This window comes from Clinocottus analis, unplaced genomic scaffold, assembly GCF_023055335.1.
Source record: "Clinocottus analis isolate CAN_PGR_092001 unplaced genomic scaffold, fCliAna1.0.p SCAF_6, whole genome shotgun sequence".
In the NCBI taxonomy this organism is placed as follows: Eukaryota; Metazoa; Chordata; class Actinopteri; order Perciformes; family Cottidae; genus Clinocottus; species Clinocottus analis.
Window position 1 is genome coordinate 22,427,816 of NW_027176218.1, and position 16,758 is coordinate 22,444,573.

Consider the following 16,758-nt stretch of genomic DNA (forward strand, 5'->3'; position numbering starts at 1 on the left):
TCGTTGTAGGAACCCCAAATTAATGTCAATACTTGTGTTTATTGTATGTATTTGTTCAGCAAAGTCTTGGGAAAAAACTGTACATCTGCAAAAAAAAATCACTTTTAAAAGATATTTTGATCATAACTATGAACATCCAGCATGATATGAGCCAAACTCCCCAAAAAAGCCTCCTGGAGCGTCAATAAGACACCTTTATGGAAAGATTAGGACCTAAAGAATAAGAACCTGCAACAAAAATCACAATAAAACAAAGTCTTGGTCGGTTAGGAAGGAGTTTCAGTCAAGAAACTGTGTTGTTCGGTTAAAAAATTAGTCAAATTACGTATTTTATGCCAAAAGGTCACCTTTATTAGGAGGGATAACTACATGACTGTAGCTCTGTGCCCAGTCCAAAGGAAGAATCAGAGTGTGATGACTATGATCATACATGGGACACTACATGTCAGACAAATATCATTTAAATGTGTTCAGTGGCTGCTTCACTGTTCAATATTTCAGCTCAACAAACTAAATTGAGCACAGTTTTTGGCTGCTCTTCTCACTTATATTAGATTGAATTATATCGTAACTTAAAGGTCAGAGGTCAAACTCATCAGTGCTGACAGAGATGTTTATTTTCCTATGTTCTACTAAACAGCGTCTTGGTTCTAAACTGGTCGTCATAAGAGTTTATCGCTCCATCCGGAGACATCTGGTCAGGATCCACATGACGCTCAACGGGCTGAATGTACCTGTGGTGCCAGGAACATGAGGGTGGGGATGTCCAGCAGACTCCTCACGTCCTTCCAGGACGTCTCCCTGCAGACGGGCAGCAGGGTGGGAGCCGGCCGGCCGCTCAGGGAGACACCGAGGCCCTCGGCTACCAGAACCTCCAGGTACAACGACACCTGGGACACCCTGAAGATCCAGTCCTCCACGCAGGAAACATCCAAACCCCCTTCATCTGAGGAGAGGAGAGGAGGAAAGGAGAGGAGACATTAGGAGACGACAGGAGCAGGGAGGAGAGGAAAGGAGAGGAGAGGAGAGGTGAGGAAACATTAGGAGACGACAGAAGCAGGGAGGAGAGGAGAGGAGAGAAGAGGTGAGGTGAAGTGAGGTGAGGAAACATTAGGAGACGACAGAAGCAGCGAGGAGAGGAGAAGAGAGGAGAAAAGAGGTGAGGTGAAGTGAGGAGAGGAGACATTAGGAGATGACAGAAGCAGGGAGGAGAGGAGACATTAGAAGACATTAGGAGACAACAGAAGTAGCGAGGAGAGGAGACATTAGGAGACATTAGGAGACAACAGAAGTAGCGAGGAGAGGAGACATTAGGAGACATTAGGAGACAACAGAAGCAGGGAGGAGAGGAGAAGAGGTGAGGTAAAGTGAGGAGAGGAGACATTAGGAGATGACAGAAGCAGGGAGGAAAAGAGACATTAGAAGACATTAGGAGACAACAGAAGCAGCGAGGAGAGGAGTCACATGTTCAAAGCCCTTCAAACGCGTGTGTTCACCTGAGGGTTTGAGTTCAGAACACATCTGCTCTGCCAGCAGTTTGACACCCACGGAGCTGTCGCCCATCCTCTCTGGCTGCCAGGCCTGCAGGCGCCCTCTTTGGACCACAACCTGAACTACAGCCGACACCAGGTCCTGGAGGAACTGAAGGAGGAAGCGTGTGAGTGGGGTTGAGGAGAAGTAGAGGAATAACGCCACCCTGTGTGTGCTCACCTCTGCCAGCTGCTCTCGCGTGACGTCACCGTCTCCGGCCCGCGACATGGCCATGACCAGCGGCGCCCGCTCCTCCGCGGTGCCCCGCAGGGAGTCCGCCAGGAAGATCAGCAGTTGCTCTCGACTGGCTCCGGCGGCGGCGGCGCTGCAGGCTTTCCCGGGAGCTGGCAGTTCGGCGTCGATGCCGCACATGCAGCGGTGGACCCTCCTCACCATGGAGTCCGGGGCCAGGTCGCCCATCGAGGCCTTTGGGACAGACGAGAGGAGGGGTTTGAGTACGCGAGGGCGACGCCCCGTCAGCCGCTGCTTCCCCCCTGACGGACATGCTGGCGCTGAGGGTGTGGCCGTCTCACCTGCAGCGTCTCCAGAGTGAGGGTCGTCCCCGCTGGAGGTCCTGAAGGGGGCCCGGCGCCCAGGAGCCTGTCGAACACGCACTCCACCACTGGCCGCTCCTCGGGGCGGAAGCGGGCCAGCCGCTTCTGCGCCGCCACGCTCTCCGTGTTACCCATGATGCACTGCAAACCGACACATTAGGCTTGTTCGTTAGAGCTGCTTCTCGCCTGGAATCCAGACAAGAGCAGCGAACGCTGCGGGGGCGTTGACGAAAAACTGCGATCAAGTCGGACAGTTTACAGCTGCCTTAAAAGTATTAACAGGAAGTTACACAATAAAATACTTCCTGTTAGTTCCGATATGTAGTATAGTTGTAATTTTCAGTTCATGTTTAAGTTCATTCATATGTGAATATATCCTTTGTTGTTTTCATGTCTGCCTGTAAAGCACATTACTACTGGTTTTGATATGTGTTATACAAATACGATTATTATAAACCACACAATAGATTTAACCTGAGATTAATAGTCAACAATCGAGCGTTAAGTATTACAACTACAAATAAAACGAGAATCAGCTCTCTGGTGTGGTGACAGCCAGGCATTTCCCATCATGCACTGGGCCAGTCAGGCGTTGGAGAGCTGCTGCAGCGCCTGCCTCTGGGTCCGTGTAATGAGAAAACCAAAATCAGATAACGGGTCGTCTCCCGATTTCCGTTTAGAAATAGGAAAACAAAAAACGGAAAATGACCCGTTTTTGACCCATTCTGTTGAGGTGCGTCTCATGAACGTCTGACTCTAAATTAAATACACCGCCAACTTACTGATAGCTTCCGGGTCACAACACAAAAACCTACGCAGCGCCCTCTGCTGACACGAACGTGACTGTCGAGCTCGTGGGAGCAACTTCCGGGTCACAACACAAAAACCTACGCAAAATTGAGAAAGAAGATTTCCACCCAGTATTTTAATTCTCGATTATCATGTTTAAGCACATCAAAGAAAATCAGATAACGGGTCGTTTTTCGTTTTCTATTATCAAAACAAGAAACGGAATCTCAACCCCTTTTTTAATTTTTAATTATATTTTATTTTTTTCCGTTTTTTGTTTTCCTATTTCTCGACGGAAATCGGGAAACCGCTCGTTTCCCGATTTTGGTTTTCTCATTTCAAAACGAAAATCCGTTGGCCGCAAAATACACGAACCCCTCTGAAATCAACTGCCGCCTCGCGCTTGTGAGAGTATTGTTGATCACGTGTGCATGACGTCAGAGCAAGGAGGGAGCAAGTCGGACACAAATCTAACCGGCATGCATTGCGCGTCGATCGCCTGCGATAGATTCTGCGCAGAACTGGCTCATCTGGAACGAGCCTGTTGTGAGCAGTTGACATAAATCAACCCGAAAAATGTATTGTGTGCATATGGATTCAGTGCAGTCATTGATCTATATCTGAATAGCATCTCGCTGGCTGCCTGCAAAGGAAATCACAGTTTCAGGAGTTAAAGCAGTGATGGCATGAATCAGTTTTGCAGTTTTAAATAAGTATTATGAATGCATTCATTGTGTTGGGTCTCAGCCCTCAGAGGTGTCTTCTTCGCTGTCCAGCATGTGAGCCAGAGCTTCAGTCTGTGATGCACCTCAACTACTGATGTATAACACTAATAATGATGGAGCTCCTCTCTGACTCACAACTACAGTATTGCATGAATAATTTTCAAAATAAAGCAACAAAACTGGATCGTCAAACTTCACCGTGGATTAACAGCCGACCATCTTCACAGGCGAGCATGCAAACTGGCGACCCTTGTTAACTGGGGCGACCATGTTATTAACTGGCGACCATGTTTACTGGCGACCATGTTTACTGGCGACTTTCGGCCGAAAGCGTCTATTGTTGTCGTCTTACAGCAGATGTTGAGAATAGCGAGAGAACTCGTCTCTGTCCTCCTGGATGTCCGTGTTGTTTAATTCTGCTATTCTATGTCAAACCTTCTCGTGTAAAGTCTGTGGTGGAAACGTACCAGAATTGACGTTGTTGAGTCTTTTCGGGGAAAGAGTCCACGCGAGGTGAAACGCAGCTTATTGATGATGTGTTGAAACCGGAAGTCAGAAAATTGCTCTTCCTTTGAAATAAAGTTGGTCAAAATTACTCTTGATTGACTTGAGCCTCTTTTGTGCAAACTGTGTCACGTAAAATAACTATGTAGTACAGGAAAAAAGAAGGAAAAAAAATCATAAATAAGTTCAATTTACGAAATTTAAACTTATATCATTGGGTGGGAGAAAAACAAGAGGTCACTAGAATTACCACAACACCATGATAAACACATTAACACTGATTTAAGTTTACAGTTGTTTTATTTACAATACAGTCTGCGGTCGCGTTTCAAAAGGCAGAGAAACAACCAGGTCAACTCGTGACCTACATGGAGCATGTTGACGTGACCTGCGGAGCAGTTCACAATATTGCTGCTTTCTCACACACAGACGGCTTATTGGACTATAGTGAACTATTCGTGTCACGTAAAATAACTATATTACAGGGGAAAAAAGATATAAATAAATTCAATTTACGGGATTCAAACTCATATCATTGGTTGGGGGAAAAATCGGAGGTCGGTGGCATTACTATTACACCATAATAAACAATGAAAAATCACGGAAAGTTACCAAAATTATTATTTACAATACAGTCAGCGGTCGCATTTAAAAAGGCAGAGAAACAACCAGATCAACTTGTGACCAACTGCGACTACATGTAGCATGTTGACGTGACCTGCAGAGTTATAATGCTGCTAAACTTAATTAAATGCTGCTAAACTCTGTCTCACTGCTGTTAAATACACAGTCTTTCATAGTTTCCTAATTTATATGCTCATCTTTATTTTTTCTTAAAATTTTAAACTATTTTGCACTTTATTACTTGTATTATTCACTTCATGTTGTACAGAAGAGAAACGTAGTTTTAATCTTCTGTATGTTTCCACATATGTAAAATTAACAATAAAACTGACTTTGACTTTTGAGTTTGACAATATTGCTGCTTTCTCAAGCAGATAGGTTGCTGTTTCAACCAGCCAAGAAAACAGATATGTCAATCAGTTAAGCTCACTTCAGTTTAATACGATAGATAAATATTCACATTAATAGGATGACAACATGTTTACATGGTGAGCACACTCAAGGGAAACAAAAAACATTTAATACAAAAAGTTTGGGCAAAGTTTAATATGTATTAGTTGTTAAGATTAATTTTCCATTATGTTATCAGCCTTAGGCGGTGATAAATATCACTTAAACTATGTTAAAACGAAAAACACAATATAATATATGGTCTTGAGAGTATAGCCGCAGTGAGATAGAGTTTAGCAGCATCATTACTCCGCAGGTCACGTCAACATGCTCCATGTAGTCGCAGCTGGTCACAAGTTGATCTGGTTATGTTTACTTCTTTTTTCCTGTACTGCAGAGTTATTTTACGTGACACAGTTTGCACAAAAGAGGCTCAAGTCAATCAAGAGTAATTTTGACCAACTTTATTTCAAAGGAAGAACAATTTTCTGACTTCCGGTTTCAACAATAAGCGGCCTTTCACCCCGCGTGGACTCTTTCTCTGAAAACACTCAACAACGTAATTTCGGGTACGTTTCGACCACAGACTTTATGCGAGAAGGTTTGACACTGAATACCAGAACTAAACAATACGGACATCCAGGAGGACAGCGACGTGTTCTCTCGCTATTCTCAACATCTGCTGTAACGACGACAACATTAGACGCTTTCGGACGAAAGTCGCCAGTTAACACGGTCGCCTGTTAATTCGTAACACCGTGCCGTGCAGCGTCAGTGTGTACATGATAGTTGTGTTTCTGCACGTGTACAGCGTTGCTCTGACGTGTAATTAAAGCCTCGTTAACATCTGTCTCCCTGCTTAACATGACACACACGCCACACAAGCTCGAGTCAAGTGACTGATGGACGCTGGCTAAGTCACTTTACTCAAGCTAACGCTAGCTAGTGAAGCATTCGCGTAGCTTCACTTCCTCAACACGAGCGCCGTAACACTTCGGTGGCGAACTGTGTCTCTAACTAAGCAACTTCTAAACGAATGCTGAACGTGTCTCTGACCTGTCAATGCATTGCGGGTTAAGGTTTCCATCCTGCTCAAAATGTAAACTTCCTGGTGCTGGGCGAGGCTACTGGACCACGCATGCACAGTGTAACTGGAGCTGCGATGCTGGAGGCTTACAGCAGAGGGCGCTAGATGTAAAGGGACGCCTCAGTGACACGATCAACCTGCTTCTGGGACCAGTGAGCCTTTCAGCGGACCTCATTTTACTGCGCATGCGTATCACCCCTCAAAATATGACGCTTTATGAAGCCATGACGTCTCTTGATTTTAACGCCCCTTAGTTTTAGGAGTAATTCCAGCCGGTTTACAGGAGCCAATCAAACAAGACAAATGTTCACCTGCTTCACTGTGATTGGTCCATGATGTCAGAAGGCGGGAGAATGGGTTTATCAGGGCTATGTTCGTTAACACAATGGTGCGTTTTGGTTTTTGGCTAAAATACTCAACTGTTTGTATAATTAAGTTATGTATTATATATAAAATGACTGACGTCCGTGTGTTAGCCACACATATTCAGTGACTGTGACTCAGAGATGAAACGCAGGAGTCGCCTACAAGTTTGTGAGGTTAGAGGTCAGATGCATTGCTTCACTTTCATGTTACCATGAATATATATTTAGGGAGAAATGTGCATCTAGCCTGTGAAACACCTTACTATTTTTTTAATGTGTTTTATAGAAATACGATTTTGTATTATCAACCACACAAGATATGTTTTTAGATTTAACCTGAGACTAATAGTCAACAATGGAGCGTTTAAGTATTACAACTACACATAAAATAAGGATTTTCTACAACACGTGGCATTTGCTGTCAGATCTAAGAGCCAATCAGCTCTCTGATGTGGTGACAGCCAGGCGTTTCCCATCATGCACTGGGCCAGGCAGTCAGTGGAGAGCTGCTGCAGCGCCTGGCTGTGAAATCGATGGCGGCCTTGCTCTCGTGAGAGTATCGTTGATCACGTGTGCATGACGTCAAAACAAGATGGGAGCAAGTAGGACACAAACCTAACCAGCATGCCGATCACTGGCGATCAACTCTGCACAGAACTGGTTCATCTCGAACGAGTCTACTAACTTTCTAAAGTCAAGGCACTGATGCTTCAAAAGGTTTGACATTTACAAAATGAATGGTTTCATTGTGAAAGGAGAAAAGGGAAACATGCAGCTCATTACATACATTTTTTAAAGGCATGACTCAAACTGTAGTGAAGTTTACTTTAACTTAGTGGGATCATTATTTTATTTTCCAGGAAAAAGTTTGTTTGTGTCTGACGACATCACTGATGCTCCCATACTCGGGTCAATCTTTCAATCCATAACTTATTAACATGCACACACTCACACACAAAACCTCCACTTGAAAGGCCACACAAAAACCTGAGGAGTTGCAGGAAGTGCAGTCCTGTCCCGTCTTCCACCAGTAGAGTCTGCACAGGAGCAGCTGCACACACACACTCCCACACACACACACACACAGCAGGCCGTTGAAAAGAGCCTTTTAAGGGCATGCGTCTTACTATGAGAGCGCTCTGGGTGTGTTGCATTGTAATGAGGTCTAGTAGGATCGAGGAAGCACCCACGTCGACGCAGCTGAATGTGAAGGTGACGTGTAGACATCTGCCACCGCCAAGACAACTCACTGGAGTCAACAGGATGCGACGCTGAATCAGCAAGAGAGCAGCATGGGATGAAACATAGAGCTGGAGAAGCCTTTCTGAGGCCTCTGCAGGGAATTTAATGAACAAACAGGTTCCAAAGTTAATAACTGGGTCATGTTTGACCTTGTAGCCGCTCTGACCTGTAGCTTTAGTTTTACTGTAGCCGCTGTGTGTGTGTGTGTGTGTGTGTGTGTGTGTGTGATGGTTGTCACGTTATAGGAGCACAAAGTGAAACACTTTTTAAATTAAATTTGATTAAACAAACTCAGTTGATGGAGAGATATTTAAATGAGGCTCTTAAAGCTGTATTCAGTTTGTTTTGGGCTTCATGTGGAAACAACAATTTATTTTAATCATTCTTTGGTGTCAAAGCGGTTGAAGTAACTTCTGGAGTCTGAAAAAACATTTTCAGAATAAAAGCCTGAGTTGTATGTGTGTATTCTATCAAGACTTTAATGAGCACACCGTCTGACTGCTGCATGCAGTTTGACATTTAACTATTCAGCGTTCCACAATTACCACGTTCTTATATGAATGCTGTGAATAATAAGTTTCCTTTAAGTTTGCTTGTGATCTGGAGGTTTGTTAGTTTAATGACTTATTATTAAAATGTTTATATGTAGGAGGGAGAATGTGTTTCTTTTTAAGAAGTGTATTTGATTTAAAACTCAAAATTACACATTTCAAATCTCAGAAATCTGACTATTTTCAGAATTATGACTTCAAACTCTGACTTAATACTCTGAATTCTGACTTTAAGCTTTGAAGTCTGAATTAAAACTTGTGAATCTAAATTCATCTCAGAATTTTAAAATGCAAAATGCCAAAGGCTTTATTTTCTGAATCCTGTCTTCAAATATGTTTTGAATGATAAAACCTGTGCGTGATGGGACCAGTTCACCGGTTAGAGTCTCCATGGAGCTACTTCTCCGTGGTTGCACCTCTCAGACAGAACCAGGCGGTGCACGGCTCACTGATGCGTGATGGCGTACGTGCACACGCCCCAATAAAAGAGCGGGTGATGACTGTGGAGCGAGCGCATGCGCCTCCTGATTCAGCCGTCAGCAAGCTGAGACTTGAGAAGTGAGTCTTGTGAGTTCTTCTTTTCTCTTCCCTTTGCCCACCAACCCGCCTCTCAGATGCATCCCTATAAGGTAAAAGCCTCAACGCATGTGACTGCACAGGAAATCCACCATTTGAATGCAACGCTTGAAAAGAAGAAGAGGAAAAAAAAAAAGCCGCACACACCACACATGCTTTACTAGACAAAAACCTGTCACCCGGCTCCACAGGGGGTTCTGCGCCTGCTTGCCGCATGCAGTTATTGTCACTTTTACTTCCTGTGTTGGGTCTGGGTTCTCGGTCCGGTGGTAAAGAGCATGAATATGATCACATGACAGTTTTATCCATTTGGAGAAAAGAGAAAGACTCAACTAGTGTGAGCTCCTTTACGCACGATGTGTTTTACATGAGTACTGAAGGATTTCAATGAGGCAAATGAGCTGCAGGAAATGCGGCGTTCCTTGTCTAGTTACCGCTCCAAGGCTGTACAACACAAACACACACACACACACACACACACACACACACACACACACTGGTGGCAGAGGCAGGGGCCCGGCATCAAACCATCAACCTTCTGAAAAGTGGAGGACTGCTTCATCTCCTGAGCCTCGGCTGCTTCAGGTCACATGACTGAGACCTGAAGCAGACTTGAGTCACACGTTGGATGACTTTAGGCTCTACACAATAAAAAGACTAGTTTTTAGACTTGGACTTAACTTGTGACTTAACTTAGGTTTGAGCCTTCTTAAAAATACTTTCTACCTTCATACCTCCCCCAAGTTTGACTTGAGACACAACTTAGGACTTGACTTGAGACTTGACTTAGGACTTGATTGTCTTGACTTATGACTTGACTTGGAACTTTACTTAGGACTTGACTTGGGATCTGACTGTCTTGACTTATGACTTGACTTAGGTCTTGATTGTCTTAACTTAGGACTTGACTTGGAACTTTGCTCAGGACTTGACTTGAGACTTGACTATCTTGACTTGGGACTTGACTTAGGACTTGACTTGGCTTAGGACTTGACTTAGAACTTGACTGTCTTGACTTGGGACTTGACTTGAGACTTGAAAGTCTTGACTTGGGACTTGACTTAGGACTTGACTGTCTTGACTGAGGACTTGACTTGACAGTCTTGACTTGGGACTTGACTGTCTTGACTTAGGACTTGACTTGGCTTAGGACTTGACTTAGAACTTGACTTAGAACTTGACTGTCTTGACTTAGGACTTGACTGTCTTGACTTAGGACTTGACTTGATAGTCTTGACTTGGGACTTGAAAGTCTTGACTGAGGACTTGACTTGATAGTCTTGACTTGGGACTTGACTATTTTGACTTAGGACTTGAATTAGGACTTGACTTGGCTTAGGACTTGACTTAGAACTTGACTTAGGACTTGACTGTCTTGACTTAGGACTTGACTTAGGACTTGACTTAGCTTAGGACTTGACTTAGGACTTGACTGTCTTGACTGAGGACTTGACTTGATAGTCTTGACTTGGGACTTGATAGTCTTGACTTAGGACTTGATAGTCTTGACTTGGGACTTGATAGTCTTGACTTAGGACTTGATAGTCTTGACTTAGGACTTGACTTGGCTTAGGACTTGACTTAGAACTTGACTTAGGACTTGACAGTCTTGACTTAGGACTTGACTATCAGGACTTGAGACTTGACTGTCTTAACTGAGGACTTGACTTGATAGTCTTGACTTGGGACTTGATAGTCTTGACTTGGGACTTCCTTGACCAGACTTAAGACCTAACTTAAGTCTTGACTTGGGACTCACCTGTCTTGACTTTGGGCGTAACTTGTAACTTGACTTTGGACGTGTCAGTCTTCACTTGGGACTTGAGGGTGAGACTCGGACCTGTGAGCGTGAGACAGTGATGAGGTGATGAGCTCCTCCGGCTGCAGCTGAGCTTCATCTTTAAGATGTCTCCATAGCCGGAGTTCTTCCTGACAACCAAATGAAAGGAAGCTTCTCTGTGAGAGTCTCTGCTTCTGCGATGCAAGAACACAAAGAGCTTCACCTTTTAGGGTTGCAGATATTTATGAAGTCATATCTCTTCCACCAGCTTCCTCTTTCATGTGGCGAGCGGCTCAGAGTCATGCAGGATGTCCTCGCAGCCTTCACGTGGCTGTTTTTAGGACTTCTGCTGACAGTTTGACTGTGAAATGCAACCATGTGAAGCAGAACGCAGAACGGCCACCACCTGCAGGAGCTCAGGTCTCACATGAGCCTCACGTTGTCCACTCAGGTGGGGACGATGACTTCCATCAAATCTGGAGGCGCACACCTTTTAACACGCGTACAGATAAGTGTATGGCCTCTGTGTGTCACATTGTGGGTCTCAAGAAGCACGGAGGCCTCGCGTCACATCCACTTCACAACACGATGCTACATTCCACTAGCATGGAGCGGAGCCATGTTATTAGTCCCAGCTGTTCCTCCCAGGACACAGGTACAGTCATGCCCCCTTTCCTGCTCTACCTGCTCTGCTTCCTCATAACTTTATTTCAAACTCATTTGGCGCTGCAGGGTTCCTGTTGACGGATCCAGATCCTGATCTGGTCTCTATCACTGCTGGTGGAATACGAATCATTTACATTTCTAACTGTACTCAACAAAATGTATATGATATGACACAGACTCCTCAATCTGCACTGCTGCTGCCTTCAATGTCTCTTTTATATTGATCTGGTTTATTGTATATTGTGTATACAATAGGAAGACCTTCATGAAACCGGATGTATGTGTAAACACACACGGCCCACGAAGATGATTCTCATTCTGATATTTTAGAAACAGACTTGTTATGTTTCTTGCCGTGAGTTATGAGAAGATTAATCTTCACGCTGTAAATCAGGCAGATGTCCCACAGCTTTCAGATCGGAGCCCGATGTCTCTTCCAGTCCACTAATGTCGTGATGTACGGTGAGATTGCAGCGAGCCGGCCTGCCGTCCTTCAGCGCGTCATCCAGACGCACAAACACGCAGCTCGTGCTCGTAAACGTCCGACGCCTGTCGACCTTTCACGGTCACCTCGTGGCCACAGAAGCTCCAATAAATGAATAACTATTTTACTGCGCGTCACTGATCCGTGCAGAGCGCAGAGTTATAGTTTAATTCAAAGTCTTGAGCAGGAAGCAGAGGAGGCAGGGGGGAGGGAAGGAAAGGGAACAAGGGAGGAGGCAACGATGAATGCAACGAGAAAGCAACACAAAAGGAGAGGGATTGTTGCAGACAGCAGGAAGATGTGAGACATCGCCGGCTCAGAGACCCAGGAGGCTGACATGCTGTCATGTATGTAAACACGCGTGTAGACACACGGTACCGTGTTGTCCGTGTGTCAGGTTAGAAGACTGACACTCGATGTGATGCCAAACCTAATGTGAGAAATGATGCAATGTAATGAACATGAAACTAAAACATTGTGTGCACAATACAATACATTTGAACGCACTATAATATTCATGAATCCAAACATCCTGTATGATGTAATGCTTCATGAAAGGATGAAATATGACAGAATCTAATATATAATATGTATTGTACAACAGGACAACGGCAACACAATACCATGATGCATAATATGGTGTGAGATATCACAACACAACACAACACACCTGATACAAAACAATATGCAAATGCATAGCCACTATGACGCAATATGACCCACTATGATGCATAATAACCCACTATGATGCAATATGATCCACTATGATGCATAATAACCCACTATGATGCAATATGACCCACTATGATGCATAATAACCCACTATGATGCAATATGATCCACTATGATGCAATATGACCCACTATGATGCAATATGACCCACTATGATGCATAATAACCCACTATGATGCAATATGATCCACTATGATGCATAATAACCCACTATGATGTAATATGACCCACTATGATGCAATATGACCCACTATGATGCAATATGACCCACTATGATGCATAATAACCCACTATGATGCAATATGATCCACTATGATGCAATATGACCCACTATGATGCAATATGACCCACTATGATGCATAATAACCCACTATGATGCAATATGATCCACTATGATGTAATATGACCCACTATGATGTAATATGACCCACTATGATGCAATATGACCCACTATGATGCATAATAACCCACTATGATGTAATATGACCCACTATGATGTAATATGACCCACTATGATGCATAATAACCCACTATGATGTAATATGATCCACTATGATGCAATATGACCCACTATGATGCATAATAACCCACTATGATGTAATATGATCCACTATGATGCAATATGACCCACTATGATGCATAATAACCCACTATGATGTAATATGACCCACTATGATGCAATATGACCCACTATGATGCAATATGACCCACTATGATGCATAATAACCCACTATGATGTAATATGATCCACTATGATGCAATATGACCCACTATGATGTAATATGACCCACTATGATGTAATATGACCCACTATGATGCATAATAACCCACTATGATGCAATATGACCCACTATGATGTAATATGACCCACTATGATGTAATATGACCCACTATGATGCAATATGACCCACTATGATGTAATATGACCCACTATGATGCATAATAACCCACTATGATGCAATATGACCCACTGTGATGTGATCATGACACAACATGAACTTTACCGCCTCCAGGCCTTCACATGTTGGATGACGCCTGCTGTGAATAATCCCAAATGAACCCAATAAAACTACATTAAACAACACCGGACTAGATCTGCCATCCAGATGACATCATCAGTGTCGCAGCTCACAGACGGCCCGCTGTCCGCTGCCGGCCGGAGTGTAAACGGACTCAGTAAACTCGGTAAACAGATGCTCATTTGGGGCGGGAGGATGAAGTGGCCCCGGGCTCGTTAGTCCTGACAATGGCCCCTGTGTGCAGCTCTGAGCAGCGCTGGCATTCCCTCCCTGCTTCCCTTTCACATGGCCTGCAAGAGGCTGAAAGGAAAGACACCCCACCCCCACTGGCTTTGCTCAGTTGCGCAAATTTCAATTTACAAAGCCCCCCCCCCCTCTCCTCCCCCTTCGTCCTCCAGCCAACCATCCCCCCCCCCAGACTTCCAACACCTTACCTATTTACACCCGGCATATTGAAAGGAAGAAGTGGTGCCGTTCAGGATCTGAAAAACTTTACAAATCACCAAAATAGTGCTTTTATAAAATCACAAGTATGACTTAATGTGCGAGCTTCTGTAAAATAAGTAAAAATGCGACATGTAAAAGCTCTAAAACAAGCTGGTGATCTGCCACTAGAGTGACCTCTTTCACATCACACACACGTTGTGTCATCGAGATCGAGAGAGCTTTTAACATGAAATGAGGGAATAGATAACAGATTATTTCCAGTGAAGCATGTCGGACTATCGAGAGCCTGCTGGTAATAAGAGCTGCCACTACACTCTAGTTAATTATTCATTTTACAACAGGCCAAGTCCATCAATCACTAATAAATGCATAAAAAGGAATGGAATGTGGAATATGGAGGGAAATAGCTCTTCTAAATTAATTCATCACGTGGGAAGAGATCCGCCCTCCCAAAACACACACACACACACACACACACACACACACACACACACACACACACTCACACACACACACAAAGAGAGCCTCTACACACCAGGGCGGCTGCCCGTCTCTTTCTTGGAGACGTTATGAGCTCGTTCCCACCATTCACTGCAGCGCGGGCGGCTTGCAGCGGGCCGCCGTGTCGGGTCGGGTTCCCCGCTGAGCCGTGACCAACCAAATGTTGAACCAGCGAAACGGAGGAGACCGAGACGAGGTCCAACGTGAAAAGAACCAACTGACCGAGTTTGAAAGGCTTTCACTGCTCCAAAGTCCAAACTAAACGTCTCACATTGTGCCGGGAATTATAGCGACGTGAAGTATTTCAGCCTCTGAACAACACGAACACCAGTGATGTGATGGAGACGTTTAGACTGGAGCCGACGCACATGCTAGACCAAGTCAAGACCAGCTAGACCAAGACCAAGTCAAGACCAGCTAAACCAAGACCAAGTCAAGACCAGCTAGACCAAGACCAAGTCAAGACCAGCTAGACCAAGACCAAGTCAAGACCAGCTAGACCAAGACCAAGTCAAGACCAGCTAGACCAAGACCAAGTCAAGACCAGCTAGACCAAGACCAAGTCAAGACCAGCTAGACCAAGACCAAGTCAAGACCAGCCAGACCAAGACCAAGTCAAGACCAGCTAGACCAAGACCAAGTCAAGACCAGCTAGACCAAGTCAAGACCAGCTAGAACAAGACCAAGTCAAGACCAGCTAGACCAAGACCAAGTCAAGACCAGCCAGACCAAGACCAAGTCAAGACCAGCTAGACCAAGACCAAGTCAAGACCAGCTAGACCAAGACCAAGTCAAGACCAGCTCAACCAAGACCAAGTCAAGACCAGCTCAACCAAGACCAAGTCAAGACCAGCTCAACCAAGACCAAGACCAAGTCAAGACCAGCTCAACCAAGACCAAGTCAAGACCAGCTGAACCAAGACCAAGTCAAGACCAGCTAAACCAAGACCAAGTCAAGACCAGCTCAACCAAGACCAAGTCAAGACCAGCTAGACCAAGACCAGCTAAACCAAGACCAGTTAAACCAAGACCAGCTGAACCAAGACCAGCTAAACCAAGACCAAGTCAAGACCAGCTAAACCAAGACCAGCTAAACCAAGACCAGCTCAACCAAGACCAGGTAAACCAAGACCAGCTAAACCAAGACCAGCTCAACTAAGTCAAGACCAGCTCAACCAAGACCAAGTCAAGACCAGCTAAACCAAGACCAGCTCAACCAAGATCACGTCAAGACCAGCTCAACCAAGACCAGCTAAACCAAGACCAGCTAAACCAAGACCAGCTAAACCAAGACCAAGTCAAGACCAGCTCAACCAAGACCAGCTAAACCAAGACCAAGTCAAGACCAGCTCAACCAAGACCAGCTAAACCAAGACCAAGTCAAGACCAGCTAAACCAAGACCAGCTAAACCAAGACCAAGTCAAGACCAGCTCAACCAAGACCAGCTAAACCAAGACCAAGTCAAGACCAGCTAAACCAAGACCAAGTCAAGACCAGCTCAACCAAGACCAGCTAAACCAAGACCAAGTCAAGACCAGCTAAACCAAGACCAAGTCAAGACCAGCTAAACCAAGACCAAGTCAAGACCAGCTAAACTAAGACCAAGTCAAGAACAAGTCCAAGACCAAGTCAAGACCAGCTAAACCAAGACCAAGTCAAGACCAAAACTAAGACAAGACCAAGACCATGAACGAAAGGTATCGAGACCGAGTCAAGACCAAAGCTTTGGATTTAAGACCAAGTCAGGACCCAATTTTATGTGTGCTAACTTTCCTTTGTTGTCTATTTGTATTCACAGAAATGATAACACATAAACGAACAATGCACAAGCAGTTTAGTGACACAACCAGAGTTGTGTGCTTAACCTCTTTGAGTAGAAAAGCTGCTGATTCACAGACCTCCAGTCAGCGCTCTGGAGACCCAGAACGGTCTTGAGTATGACTGAAACACTGCGACTACATGACAACTAATGACAGTACACAATTCACCCCACGTTAAAAATGAATCCCAATCTTAACCCTCAAACCTTCATCACATCTTCAGGAGGACACTTTCACTCTTAACACACAAAAAAAACAAGATCGTCATCACACAAACATGTGGAAAAGTTGGAGAAAGACAATTCTTGTCTTTTCTCTCTCACACACACACACACACACACACACACACACACTTGCTTGGACAGAGCACA

At 44.6% G+C, this 16,758-nt stretch overlaps 1 protein-coding gene across 3 annotated transcripts in view; it reads right to left on the reverse strand.

The window, feature by feature from the left end:
- The window catches only part of meak7 (MTOR associated protein, eak-7 homolog), a 9,079-nt gene extending 2,811 nt beyond the window's left edge, over nt 1-6,268 (reverse strand). The window contains exons 1-5 of one of the 3 annotated variants that reach the window (XM_068602186.1): nt 6,173-6,268; nt 2,064-2,225; nt 1,711-1,956; nt 1,497-1,641; nt 735-946 (exon numbers count right to left, since the gene is read on the reverse strand). In XM_068602186.1, coding sequence (XP_068458287.1) covers nt 735-946; nt 1,497-1,641; nt 1,711-1,956; nt 2,064-2,219 — 759 coding nt within the window. In that variant the 5' untranslated portion in view covers nt 2,220-2,225; nt 6,173-6,268. Of the gene's footprint in view, nt 1-734; nt 947-1,496; nt 1,642-1,710; nt 1,957-2,063; nt 2,226-2,866; nt 2,940-4,065; nt 4,162-6,172 lie in introns of those variants that run through there. The other 2 variants (XM_068602188.1, XM_068602187.1) reach the window with 2 other exon arrangements.
- Nucleotides 6,269-16,758: the final 10,490 nt, after the last annotated feature.